Source organism: Drosophila ananassae, chromosome 2R (genome assembly GCF_017639315.1).
Source record: "Drosophila ananassae strain 14024-0371.13 chromosome 2R, ASM1763931v2, whole genome shotgun sequence".
In the NCBI taxonomy this organism is placed as follows: domain Eukaryota; kingdom Metazoa; phylum Arthropoda; class Insecta; order Diptera; family Drosophilidae; genus Drosophila; species Drosophila ananassae.
The window spans coordinates 8,615,984-8,628,890 of record NC_057928.1 but is presented as its reverse complement, the minus strand read 5'-3'; the positions used below and the strand labels follow the sequence as shown (position 1 = coordinate 8,628,890).

Here is a 12,907-nt window from a genome sequence, read left to right as displayed (position 1 = left end):
TCGTTCTGCATTAAAATCCTGAAACAAAATATTTTTTAAATTTTTTTTCGTTATTTCTGATGGGATCCCTTAAAAATTAGGACTTTCCCCGTATGGGCCACAAAAATCTTTGTATCTTCTCCAATTTTAATCCGATTCTCAAGCTCAGAACCTTTAACGATTTCTAGATTGATTCCCTATCGTTCTGCATCCAAATCCTGAAACAAAATATTTTTTAATTTTTTTTTCATTTTTCCTGATGGGATTAGGAATTATTTCTCCTGGCCCCGAAAATGTTTATATCCTCGCTAATTTTGATCCAATTCAAAAATATTTCAATAATTTTAAAAATATTTGTATTAGCTTCAAAAATCTAAGAAAATAAACCCATTGAAAAAATAAATTTCCATCGAATTCTGCCTTCTGCAATTACATTTCTATTCGTTTGGCTGCCAGATAGACAAGTATTAATATTGCCGGCCAACAAATTAGACATTGTCTTGGCTTTCTGGGTTCTAAATTTAAACCGTCGTGCGCCGCCGCCATGTGACAGAGATGTGGAGAGAGATGTGGATCAGAATCCGCTCAAGCGTTTATTTTGGCAGCTGCCGGAGACGTAGACGGAGACACAAAAGAAAATGTTCTCGCAATCCGAGTACGAAGGCAGAACATTGAAAATTGTTTTTCAGTGAATTTTCATCCGCTGGGCATTACGCAAACACAGAGAAGATTACTTGGAGATATCTACAAAAAAAGGAGAGTTTCCGAAAAAAAATGACATCTGTGGCTTCCCTGACATCCTGTGCCCTATGCCAGGCCAGAGCCTCCCAGTTATGCGCCGCCTGCCGGAACGTGGTCTATTGCAGCAGGGAGCACCAGAAGGAGCACTGGAAGAAGGGTCACAAAGCAGAGTGCAAGTGCTACGAGGTGGCTACCAATGAGACCCTAGGCAGGCACTTACGCGCCACCAGAGACATTAAAATCGGAGAGCAAATCCTCAAGGAGGCACCTTTGATTTTAGGACCAAAAGTCGCCTCTGCCCCGCTTTGTTTGGGGTGTCACCGAAATCTCTTGGCTCCGGAAAAGCGTAAGGGTAACTACTACAAATGCAGTTCCTGCAGTTGGCCACTTTGCGGCAAGCAGTGCGAGGATTCTCCGCATCACAAGGCCGAATGCCAGCTCATGTCCAGCAGTAACTTCCAATCGAAAATAAATTATGTACCTGGAGAAGCGGAGCGAAAGGAGTCGGCCTATTGTGTAATAATGTTGCTTCGTTGCATGCAACTTAAAACCAAGGATCCCGAGTCCTTTGCGAAACTCTATACCTTGGAGGATCATCTTAAAGAGCGTCTGGATACTCCTTTGTACCAAGTTTTGCGGGCCAATCTCATCACTTTTATAAAAACAGTCTTGGGCTTAAAAGATTGGTCGGAACTGGATATCCTTCGTATAGCCGCCATATTAGACACCAACACCTTCGAAGTTAGACAGCCCAGGGAGAGGATAAAAATTCGAGCTTTATTCCCCGGAGCAGCTATGATTTCCCATGATTGTGTTCCTAACATGAGACATCGTTTCGACGACGACATGAACATTATATTTTTGGCTAAAAGAAAAATTTCCAAAGGCGAGATCTTGAGTATTTCCTATACTCAACCCTTAAGGAGCACCATCCAGCGAAGGCTGCACCTGAGGCAAGCCAAATGCTTTGATTGCTCCTGCGCCAGGTGCCAGGATCCCGAGGAACTGGGCAGCTTTGCGGGAGCTCAAAATTGCGTGAAATGCAAGGCAGGAAAGGTGGGTGAAGTTTTCATCTAACTATTTATGTTCTTATTTTTTAGTTCTACTTCTAGATCGTCTCCATGAATCCTTTACAAAACTCTGCCAATTGGAAGTGTCAGATTTGTAATTTGAAGAGAACAGCCAAGGATGTTTTGACTTCGGACGCTCAATTGCAGCAGGAATTGGAAACACTGGACAAATCTACACCCGTGGCTCTGGAGGACTTTATATATCGCCATCGTGTGGAGCTCCATGAGACCAACACCCACATCCTGCAAGCCAAGTATGCTCTGACCCAGCTATATGGAAATGCTCCAGGATTTGGAATGGATGGTATGATCTATAACTTATTTTATTTTCTTTAAAGTTAAGCCAAAAATCCTTTTTAGAACTCACTGAAGAAGCACTCAACAGAAAAGTGCAACTTTGCGAGGAGCTCCTTAAGCTTGCAGACATTTTTGATTGCGGTTGGAGTATTTTCAGGGGAAATCTACTCATTGATATGGAAGACGCCATTGCAGCACAAGCCATGAGGACAGAGGATGCATCTGAGTGCCAAGGAAAACTGCAACAATCTGCGGATTTGCTTAAGGAAATTCAAAACATAATGAAGCATGAACCTGAAATGCAACAGTTGCTGTCTGAACGTAAAGAAATACTAGATATTGCTCTTAAACGTTTCGATGAAATCAAAGAATAAAGTTAAGCTTAGTTTTTCGAAAACTTTTTAAAATGGCGCCTTTGTATCTTTCGTTTTCCAATACTAAAATGCTTATCGATAACTTTCCTCTACCAACAGCTGTTAGAGTGACCCTTGGTTGCTTTGAGGGGAAAATCGTTCTTTCATTATTGACTCTTGTTTATTTCACGTGTTTTTGTGTTTACAATTTTATTTTACCCAAAATATAAATTAATTTGTACGAAATGGAATGTGAAAGCAAGGAAATACCATCAGAAGAAGTAACTAATGGCTCAGAACTCAAGGAAAATGAAGAAGTCCAAAATTTAAAAGAAGAAAACAAAGAGGCCGGCGAGGCGTATGCTTACTTGGACAGAAACGAGTTTACCTCTGAGATTTATAAAATAGAAGTTAAAAACCTGGGCTATTTTGGCATTGGTGTAAGTAATAAACTTCTTAAAAACAATTAACATTGTATTAACTCTTCGTTGCCTTCAGGAATTCAAGAAATTACTAAAGAACACCCTCAAACTGGACATGACCAAAATCAAGTCCCCAAATCGTAAAGAATTCGCTTTCGTTTGCTTCCGTACTTTGGAGGATCAGCAAAGAGCCTTGGAGACTTTAAATGGCTATAAGTGGAAGGGAAAAGTCCTTAAGGCCATCGCTGCCAAAGCCTCCGCCGATCCACTCCAGAAAAAGCGGGCCGCCGAAGATCAGGCCAATAATGGAAACCCAAAAAAGCAGCGAACCGCTATAGAAGCCACTTGTCCACTGGCTGAGCTTCCATACGAGGATCAGGTCAGGCACAAAGCCGAGGAAATGACTAATCTATTGAAGAAATATACTCAAGAGCTCTGGCGTCATAATCCACAGGCTAAAAAAACTGTGGATAAAATACAATTTCACGGAGTTGTTCCCTCACCCACTGTCAATGGTTATCGCAACAAGAACGAATTCACTGTGGGCAAGAATTCCGAGGGAGAAATAGTAGTTGGCTTCCGTTTGGGCTGCTACAGCGATGGATCCGTGGAAGTGGCCGGGGTGGAGGACTTGCCGCATCTGCCAGAGCAAGCCAAGTGGGCAGCTCAGAGTTTCCAAAAACTGGTAAGGCAATCCAAGTTCCTGCCCTTCAACCCCGATGGAAATTTGGGACATTTCCGGCAACTGATGGTCAGATGCTCAAGGTCCACAGGGGAACTTATGCTGGTGGCTGGCATCTACTCCTCGAATTTAGATTTAAGCGAGCAGCGGGAGCTCAAAAAAGAACTCAAAACCTTCTATGAAAACTGTGAGAATGAGCCCTTTAAGTGCACTTCTTTGTATTACCAAGATGTCAAGCATCGCGAAGCTGGGCAGATGGTTAATCCAGTGGAGCATATACTAGGAACCACCCACATCACCGATACAATCCAGGGCCTTAAGTTCCGCATCAGCCCACTGGCCTTCTTTCAAATCAACACCGAAAGTGCCAACCTGCTCTATCAGAAGGCCATTGACTTGGTGGGTCCCACAAAGGACACTACCCTCTTGGATATTTGCTGTGGAACTGGTACCATCACTCTGTCCTTTGCCAAGCACTGCCGGAAGGTTATGGGCGTTGAGATAGTACCAGATGCCATTAGAGATGCCGAGTTCAATGCCATGGTGAATGGCATCACAAACAGCAAGTTCTACACGGGCAATTCTGATGATTTCATAAAGAGCATGGTCAGAGATGCTCTCTACGAGCAGGAACCGGGAAAGCCAGTTGATCTCGTGGCTTTGGTGGATCCTCCAAGAGCTGGGCTACGTAAGTTAATGGAGGAGCCTATAGCTGACCTCCGCCAGGGTCTTTTTAATTAAAAAATTATAATCTAATCTAATTGCATTTATTTAAATTTCAGATAATCGTTCAATAACCGCAATCCGATCAGCAAGTGCTATCAAGCGTCTGATCTACGTCTCCTGCAATCCGCACAGCGCCAAGCGGAACTTCATCGATCTGGCTAGACCGGAATCGAAACACTACAAAGGAGAGCCCTTCTATCCCAAATCTGCCGTGGCAGTGGACATGTTTCCCCACACCACCCACACTGAGCTGATCATTCTGTTTGAGCGTGAAACGAAGACAAAGCCGGATGACACAGTGGCACCATCACCAGCAGCGACAACCTCAGATGAAAGTACAACGAACACACAACCTAAGGCCCCAGAACCTGAGGCAATCGCAGGAGAGAATATTGCATCTACGGTGTGACGCGGGTTCGTTGCCGGGTAGGTACAGTTAGCTCATCCACTGCACTTTCTTGCACACATTTCTACATAATCTCTCAATCTTTCAGGCTGCTCGCGATTTGCTAAGGCGTCTACAAACACCCAAACACCTCGATTCCCGCTTATCTGGTCCGATGCTGTCATCTATCATTGCCTCTTCTCTTTGTGCTGGCTGTTGCTTTGAGGTTTATTGTTTTAAATTGATTTAATTGTATTTACGCTGTGCGACGGGGAGGAAGCGGCCGTGTGACTTCCTATTTAGTAGTAGACTCTAAGTTTGGTGCCCATTTAAACTCGACATCCCAACAGTTTGGTTCGAGGCCTCCGCAATAAGCGAGTGTTTGGTGTGATAGGAATCGTTGTAGAAAAGGTGTAGCCAGCCGCTGATAAAATCGCCTAGAAGTGCTTCAAGACCAACGCCCCCTCAAGGGTAAACTGCTGAACAACGACCCTGACAACGATCATTGATCATGCCCGACCAGGTACGAGATGCTCAGCGTTTATTATATAGACTCTTGAAAACAAATGTGACAATATTTTAAATAAGTTTTTATAACACAAAGTTGATATATGGATTTATCAATGTGTGATTATTAAATGAATCAAAACTAGTTTGATAAAAGTTGTGTGTGTTATTGTGTGATATTTATCACATAATCGGGAATTCATTTATTGAACACTTGTGGAATTGACTGCTAAATTAAGTTTTGTCGTCATGAGGTGACTTTTTAGGTTTCCCCGATTGTAATTGGACTCGTAAAATTATTTTTCCTTATTGTAATTAGTTTACCCATAGCTTATCTAAGGCAAACACCAGCGATTGCTTATTTTGTTTTTCCGGTTACATGGCCTGAACGAGTAGCGCATGCCAATGATGTAAACAAGCCACACATGATGCCATAGGCAACAGTAAATATTATTGTTTTGTAGAAGATATCAACAAGTAAACGTGACCGAAATCATGTTGAAGATAACGCAACAAATAGTTCTGAAAAATACATATCTGGATCGCTGTGAATATTTATGGGACGTCGTTTCCTAGAAGGGGCGCGTCAAAAGAGCATATCTACGTGTGAAAAACAAGCAGAAAGCTTCAAGTTAAATGCTAAACAAAATATTTATTGAACTTTGGACCCGATGAGGCGGTTTGTGTGCACAGCTAATTCACTATAAAAACAGAATAAAATATGAAAAGTATGGGTATAAGGAATAAAGTCGTGAGAGTGTGACGCAAAATTATTATAAATCAAAACAAGGCGACACGAGCAAAGAGAGATATAATTCTATTTTTTTTTTAACAATGGGGCATAGCAACACATCCGAAATTGCGATCGCGTTGTGCCACCCAAGACCTTGACCGGAGAGCTTTACTTTCGAAGCCAAAAAGCTTAAAAATAGTTCTTGTCTTATCAACAAAACGCACAAATTTTCGATGTAAACAAACAATAAGGAAAACAACAAAGCCCCAACCGACCCAAACCGGTTCCGCAGAGAGCAGATACTATGCTACACCGGAGCGAGCTTTTCGACCGGATGCCATTCAGTTTCACAGATGAGAACCACCATTTGACGAGGGCCCGGCATTAACACGGCGACGACGCCCCACAAAACCAGCTGAGAGACAAATAACAAAAACAAACTCTTCACGTGCCGACTGCTGCACACGACCAACACGTTTCTCGGCAGAGCCAATCAGCCTCGTGGCATGTCACCCCCAATGGGGGACATGGGCGGTTGTTGGGGGTCAGGAGGCGAAGCGGGCTCCTCGTATGTTGGGGCTGCTCTGTTTCAAACGAATCTCTCGTGTTGTCATCCGCGCTCGATTCGAAAAGCTTTGGCTTGCGTGTTTCACTGAGCAGAGCCACTACATTATGAATTTATACGTAGAGTTTTAGTTTGGATACCCTGAAGAAGAGGTTATATGATTCGACTAGCCTCATGTAACTTGGCCTGCCTTCGAGTTAGGATTTTGAAATTTGGTATACAGTTAGTTCCTATTAATATTAATCTTTATATTTCAATAGTTGAAGTTTTTGAGGTAAATTATATGGTTGTCATGGTAAATTTTAATAAAAGTCCTCAGAGCTCTTATCGTAAACTTTGTCAGGAAAAAGATTGGTGTGGAAATCTTTGACTGAAATCTTTATAACAGGTATAACTATGCTTATAAACTTTGAAATCTTATCAAGTCTTCTAGTCCTCTTTCTTCTAGTTATTAGTTGGCTGTTCTTAGTAGATTATTATTACAGTTTGAACCTTTAACCTTTAGTTATTACCTGCAAAAACTATGATTAATTTTTTGTTTAGGTAATAATTATTTTCTGATTAATCGGTTTTCTGCTTTGTTCTCCTGTTCTGATTCTTTTCGATCGAGGGCATTGCTAATTCGATTAATCTTATTTTGTTTTTATATTATCTGCTGTATTTTTTTTTGTATTGTATTGTGTTTCTGTTGCTGTTCAACTGGGCTGCCCGGCTGCTAGAGGCCAACAACATTTTGAAAAAGCCCAAGCCGCAACTGTACCCCGAGCTGAAAACCAAAACAAATCGCCAACGTCGACGGATACGTCTACGTCTCTGTGTTGGCACATACAAAGAAAGAAAACGGGCACTGGCGAAAAGCTCTCCGCCTCATTTTCGATAAAAAGAAATCGTTTAAATTGCGCGCACAACAAAAGTGCCAGAAACAGTTGCGACTGCAACGTCGAATTGTGACGACGGACCCACAGCGTCCACAGTGTCCTAGTTCCCCCACACACAAAGGCCCCCTTACAAAGGATATATAAACAAAGAAGAGCCTGCCTAAGGAAATACGTCAAAAGAGTTTACAACATCATTGTTAAACAAACATACAAATAAACAAGTACAAAATGCTCGCCTAGCCGAAGCAGCAACAACATTGCGCATACGCCGCATAGTGCAAACTATTTACTGTGATATAAGTTGAATTTCTGTTGATTTTCGTTTGGTTCCTCAAGAAACCAAAGCAACCTAAAACCCAAACCCTTTTATTATTTGTTGTGCCGAGAGATACCGTAAGACAATCAAAATGTCTGTGCCAATGTTGCTGACACCGATGGAACCCCAGAGTCCGGATGACCACATGCAAAATGTAATTACTCATCGTTTTATTTGAAAATATTTTGGGAAAGGGTGGGTCCAAAGAGTCCTGTGACGTTCGAGTGAAGTGCAAGTGTCTGAAGCGGTTGAGCTTTGACTTTTTCGGGCTGTCTGAAGGTCGATGCTGTTGTCATCGTACATTTGCATGTTGTCTGTCCGTCTCCACGTTTTGTTTATGCAATTTTCGTGACTGAGTAGTAGAGTACCAGGTATTTGAAAATCAATAATTTCACGTAGAAAGGGGAGGAAGCCCTGGAGAGAGACCCACGAGGATGAGAGGTAATTGTCGGCTTGGGAAATATTCAAATGGAATATGAAGCACATGTTTCTGACCGCACATATGGCGTCTGAAATGTTTCGGGGAAATTGTGTATAAAGTGTGTGTTCCTGTGAACTATTACTTTTCTTGAAATAAGACGGAATTCAATACTATCAATAAGGCTAGGCGGAAACTCAAGCCCCCTTAAGACGTCATTTCCGTGAAATAATCACCAAACCCATTTATTAAAGAACCCAACCTCAAACTACAACGTCTGAAAGAAGCTATTGGAGCTGAGTGCCACATGTTGCAAAGATCTCACGTGATTGAATCACCATGTTTGGATTGGAATCCATGTTTTTTATTACTATTGGGGGCTGAGCTTTCAAAATCGCTCAGTTAGCAACCCCAGCTCAAGTGGCTCTTGTTTGATTAGATTTCAACTCGTTTATTGTTCGAGAGCATGCCATAAAGTAAGAGGCTAATATATGATACCTGATATTACAGCACTTCAATTGATAAGAATATAAGCTGAAATTGTAGCCATGAAACAGATGGTGGAGCTTTCTGCTGCTCCAACTATAAATAAAACGCCCCAAACAAGTTAGGAGCTTTTTTCGAGTCTGAAATTTCCCAAAACAAAAAACATATGGGGCCGAGTGGGAGAGACAAGTGTAGGTGAAACATTAAAAAGAGCGCCTGCGTCGAAAACACGTGAATAAGTGATAGAAATCGCAGCAAAGCTCTCGAATCGCATACGGAAATTAGCATAAAGTTGAGAAATCTCAAGTTTAAAAACCAATTTTTCGATTTTATTCAATAGTATTTCCATTAGTTTAGGAGCTTTTCAATGCTTAACTGAATCAGAGTGGCTCAAATGGTCGGCCACCCCCGCAAAAATCCACAAGGCTATGCTAATTGTGCCAAGAACGTGAAATCGCTAACAAATCGCGTCCAAAACGCACCGGTTGACGCAAGTCCGACGAAAATACATAAATGCGGAAAAACTATATACAACCTAGAAAACTATAATAAGTGCGAATAGCACCGATTTTGGACCCGCCTATAGGTCCGGCAATAACAAATTTCATCAGCACACGCGACTTTTGCCGCTAGGTAGTTGCCTTTTGAAATGTTGCCAAGGCGGAGGAAGTATTTATCCGTATACCGATCCGAGCACTCGGTCGGTTAGGTGGGTGGTGCTCCCCAAATGTATATATTTTGCTCTCCGTAATTTAGCATCGGCATAAATCTCTAGTGTTTTCGATAGACCCAATCGCTGTGCTGGCACAACACGTGATAATTTAATATTAGTATTTTCGGTTAATTTATGGGTTCACTCCGCTTACACAAGCTCTGGCTATTGCGATCCTATTTAGCGCCCAGTTTTGGGGGGCCCGGCAGGTGTAGGGCATTTGGCAGCCGTTGCATCATCATCAGCGAACTGCCATGCCACCGGAATCAGACAGCTCTGCCGCAGAAACCGCATCAGCGACAAAAGTCGCGAAAATTGCAATTGCTTCCGTGCGGCCTACATGGACAGGTAAACCGCTCAATATCGAGCGATTTTAAACGCGTGCTTCAATTTACATTTTTAAAAGGGCTTTCGTAGAGTCTGATATAATGTTATACAATTTCCCATTAATCTGCTCTTACTTAGTTTTAATAGATTAAATTAATAGAAACTATAAAATCTAGGAAATAAATAAATAGTTTGACGTACTAAGTCTTTCCGGGGGTTCTCTATCTGTCAAGTGTTTGCTTTCCTCAACTTAGTACGTGTATTACGCAAATACCAGGTCGATTAGGGGCAGGTCTCAACAAAGCTTGTCTCAATACCTCACAGCGAGACAATTAAAAGCAGGCTCAGCGAAATAAATCACAACGAATAATTGTATTTGCGGTCAAATAAGCTGATAACTCGTAAAGAGGTTTGAGTCTGGATTTTTTTTATAAATAGTCAAGAGCTGATAACTTCCGAGGTGATCTTTAGTCGAGACCCAGCACAACACGTGATCTTGTTTGCGATCTTAGAGAGTCACGAGCGATACTTGGGCGACTAAAAACGCGTGCTTATCGCGCGAACCTGTTTTTGTTTCTAATTTGGGAAACGGGGCTGGGGAAAGGAGGACGGGGAACACAGGCAGTGCCGGAGAAACTTTATCAGGGCGTAACCAAATCCGCAAGGGGTCATCGCTTAATCTCGGCTGGGTCTATTTAATAGCCGGCTAGGTTGCCACAGAGGCGCTCAGTCGGTTTCTGCCCTCCAATCGGGATGGCCATGTTGCGGACAAATTTACTAATCCTGGCCATGGCCTGGTTGTTCTTGCAGTGTACCGCCTACGTGGATGGATCCGCCATATCCTATGGCACAGGCAATGAGCTGGAGCCGGCTGCATCCTCCTCGTCCGAATGCAAGCCCACCCTGCGGGAGTTCAATGTGCGATTGGAGACGCCGCTGGCACCGGAGGAGCGACTTGGACTCACCGGCGATGTGAAGGCCTTGGGCGAATGGCAGCTGTCCCGGTGCGTGCCCCTGGAGTCCCTGGACGATCTCAACTGGCAGGCCACAGTGCCCCTGCAGGCGTGCCGCCGTCTGGATTACCGCTACTTTGTCTACGTGGAGGATCTGTCCGGCTACAAGCAAATCCGTCGCTGGGAGACCCACTTCAAGCCCCGCTCCTTGGGGCCCTGCTCCGAGCTGCAGTGCAGCCAACTGGACGTATTTGGCATCACAGCGGATAACATAGATCTGAAGCCGCAAGTGCATCGCGGCTGGCTGAACCATGAGGTCATCCTTCAGCTCAAGTTTAATGGCGAGAAGATGTTCCAAGTGCACGACATCGAGACCTTTGACCCGCAGCATGTCCAGCTGAAGATTGTGCCCGTGGAGAAGACCGCCGGCCTCCTGGTAGAGTACACCAAGCAGGAGTACGGCAAGAGCCAGCTGGAGGAGCAGCCAGTGTTCGGGGTGCCCTACACCAAGAACGACATCATCATCTTTCACATCACCTTGCCGCTGGAGAGGATTATGCAGCAGCACTTCCGCCTGGACTGCTACAGCATGACCAATGAGCTCCTGGGCAGCGCTAACCTGGTCAGCTCCGAGTTCCAGGGCAGCGAGGGACTGCTCCACCTGCCCATCAAGTCAGCCCAGGATGCCAGTGAGACTTTGGCCCGCCTCCGGCTGCCCTATGTCGTGGTCCAGCCCTACCGCTACTCCCCCCTGGACTTCAAGACCACCTACGCCCACTACTGGCCCCGCAGCTGGCCCAATCTCGACGTGGGCCATCGCGGCAACGGCAAGAGCTATATTGCCGATGCCCCAGCCGAGAGGGAGAACACCATCGCCTCCTTCCTTAGTGCCCATGAACACCACGCTGACATGATCGAGTTGGACGTCCACATGACCGCCGACGGAGTGCCGGTTATTTACCACGATTTCGGTCTGCGAACTGCTCCTCCGGGCAAGCAAATCAGACGGCCGGAGCAACTGGAGTACGTTCTGATCAAGGATATCAACTATGGCCTGCTGAAGCGCCTGCGCATCTTCTCCGTGATTGCCGGCAAAGTGGTGGAGTATCCCTCGCACAACTCAGAGACCCGGCCGGAGCACAGGATCTTCCCTACCCTGGTGGAGGTGCTGGAGCAGTTGCCCAAGTCCCTGGGCATCGACGTGGAGATTAAGTGGCCCCAGCGGCGCCAAGGAGGTGGCTCGGAAGCCGAGCAGACAATCGATAAGAACTTCTTTGCCGACAAGGTGCTTCACCAGGTGATCCAGTATGGCTGCGGACGACCCTTGATCTTCTCCAGCTTCGATGCGGATATGTGCACGATGCTGAGGTTCAAGCAGAACATCTTCCCTGTGATGTTCCTCACCCAGGGTGAGACCAAGAAGTGGCAGCCCTTCCTGGACCTCCGGACACGCACCTTCCTGGCGGCCGTCAACAATGCCCAGGCCTTTGAGTTGGCCGGAACGGCGCCGCATGCCGAGGACTTCCTGGGAGAGAACGCCCCCGCGATGCTACAGAAGGCCAAGGATCTGGGACAGATTGCGGTGATCTGGGGCGACGACTGCAACACCAAGGAGCGCGTGCAGTACTTCACCCGGATCGGTGCCACCGCCACCTGCTACGACCGCAGTGATCTCAACATGCCGGAGGGCAAGAAGGAGGCCTTCTTCAAATCACCTTCCCTGTTGGCCGAGTTTGCGGCCCAATGCCGGATCTAAAAACTACACAGAGGGAAAACACGGGCGGGTATATGTAAGCCATGGTTTAATCATTAAGATTTTGTAAAGTTAGTTCGTATATTTATTTAAACACAAACCGGGAAAAGAAAACAAATGTGAGAGCCGCAAATAATTTGTGGTTTCAACGGAAACCAAGCCATAAATAAATCATCTGTAAACACGTTAAGCCATCATTTGGCATAATTACAAATGCAGAAAAAAAAACTGGAAAAAAAAATTTAAATTAAATAGAAAAGCAAGAAATTTTAAGGAATTCCCCCAAATACAAAATTAAGTAGCACCACAAAAGACAATGGGAAGAAAGCGAAGCAAAGAGATGAGAATTACAAAAACACATACACCTACATTACCTGCTAATAATATTTCTGTACCTCGATGAAAAAGAAATTTCTAACAAGCTATTGTTGATACAATCTTAATTAACGAGAAATTAATTACTAAGGGGGAAGTATTGGAAATAATGTTGGATGAGAGAATAGATCAATGTTTTTTATGCTTGTGGCTAAAATAATTTGTAAAAATATTACATGTTGTTATTATTGTTTAAGAACAGCAAACCACCTTCTAAAAACAAATATTA

General features: G+C 44.3%; 3 protein-coding genes across 6 annotated transcripts; all 3 read left to right on the top strand.

Moving 5' to 3' along the window:
• The first annotated feature begins 595 nt into the window (after positions 1-595).
• On the top strand, positions 596-2,707 carry LOC6493656 (SET domain-containing protein SmydA-8). Its single transcript, XM_001958135.4, has 3 exons — positions 596-1,776; positions 1,833-2,094; positions 2,151-2,707. Exons 1-3 carry the CDS (start codon positions 754-756, stop codon positions 2,459-2,461), a joined length of 1,596 nt encoding a protein of 531 aa, XP_001958171.2. The 5' UTR covers positions 596-753; the 3' UTR covers positions 2,462-2,707.
• LOC6493657 (tRNA (uracil-5-)-methyltransferase homolog A) lies at positions 2,669-5,318 on the top strand. 2 transcript variants are annotated; one of them, XM_001958136.4, is made up of 4 exons: positions 2,669-2,880; positions 2,939-4,232; positions 4,327-4,696; positions 4,765-5,318. In XM_001958136.4, exons 1-3 carry the CDS (start codon positions 2,686-2,688, stop codon positions 4,677-4,679), a joined length of 1,842 nt encoding a protein of 613 aa, XP_001958172.1. In that variant the 5' UTR covers positions 2,669-2,685; the 3' UTR covers positions 4,680-4,696; positions 4,765-5,318. The 2 variants fall into 2 exon arrangements, with proteins under 2 accessions (XP_001958172.1, XP_014764485.1); XM_014908999.3 differs by having other exon boundaries at positions 4,327-4,700.
• On the top strand, positions 5,045-12,746 carry LOC6493658 (putative glycerophosphocholine phosphodiesterase GPCPD1 homolog 2). Of its 3 annotated transcripts, none has more exons than XM_014909001.3 (2): positions 5,045-5,178; positions 10,408-12,746. In XM_014909001.3, the coding sequence occupies exons 1-2, from the start codon at positions 5,167-5,169 to the stop codon at positions 12,304-12,306; spliced, it is 1,911 nt and encodes a 636-aa protein (XP_014764487.1). In that variant the 5' UTR covers positions 5,045-5,166; the 3' UTR covers positions 12,307-12,746. The 3 variants fall into 3 exon arrangements, with proteins under 3 accessions (XP_014764487.1, XP_001958173.1, XP_014764486.1); XM_001958137.4 differs by lacking the exon at positions 5,045-5,178 and adding an exon at positions 7,359-7,808; XM_014909000.3 differs by lacking the exon at positions 5,045-5,178 and adding an exon at positions 8,808-9,618.
• Positions 12,747-12,907: the final 161 nt, after the last annotated feature.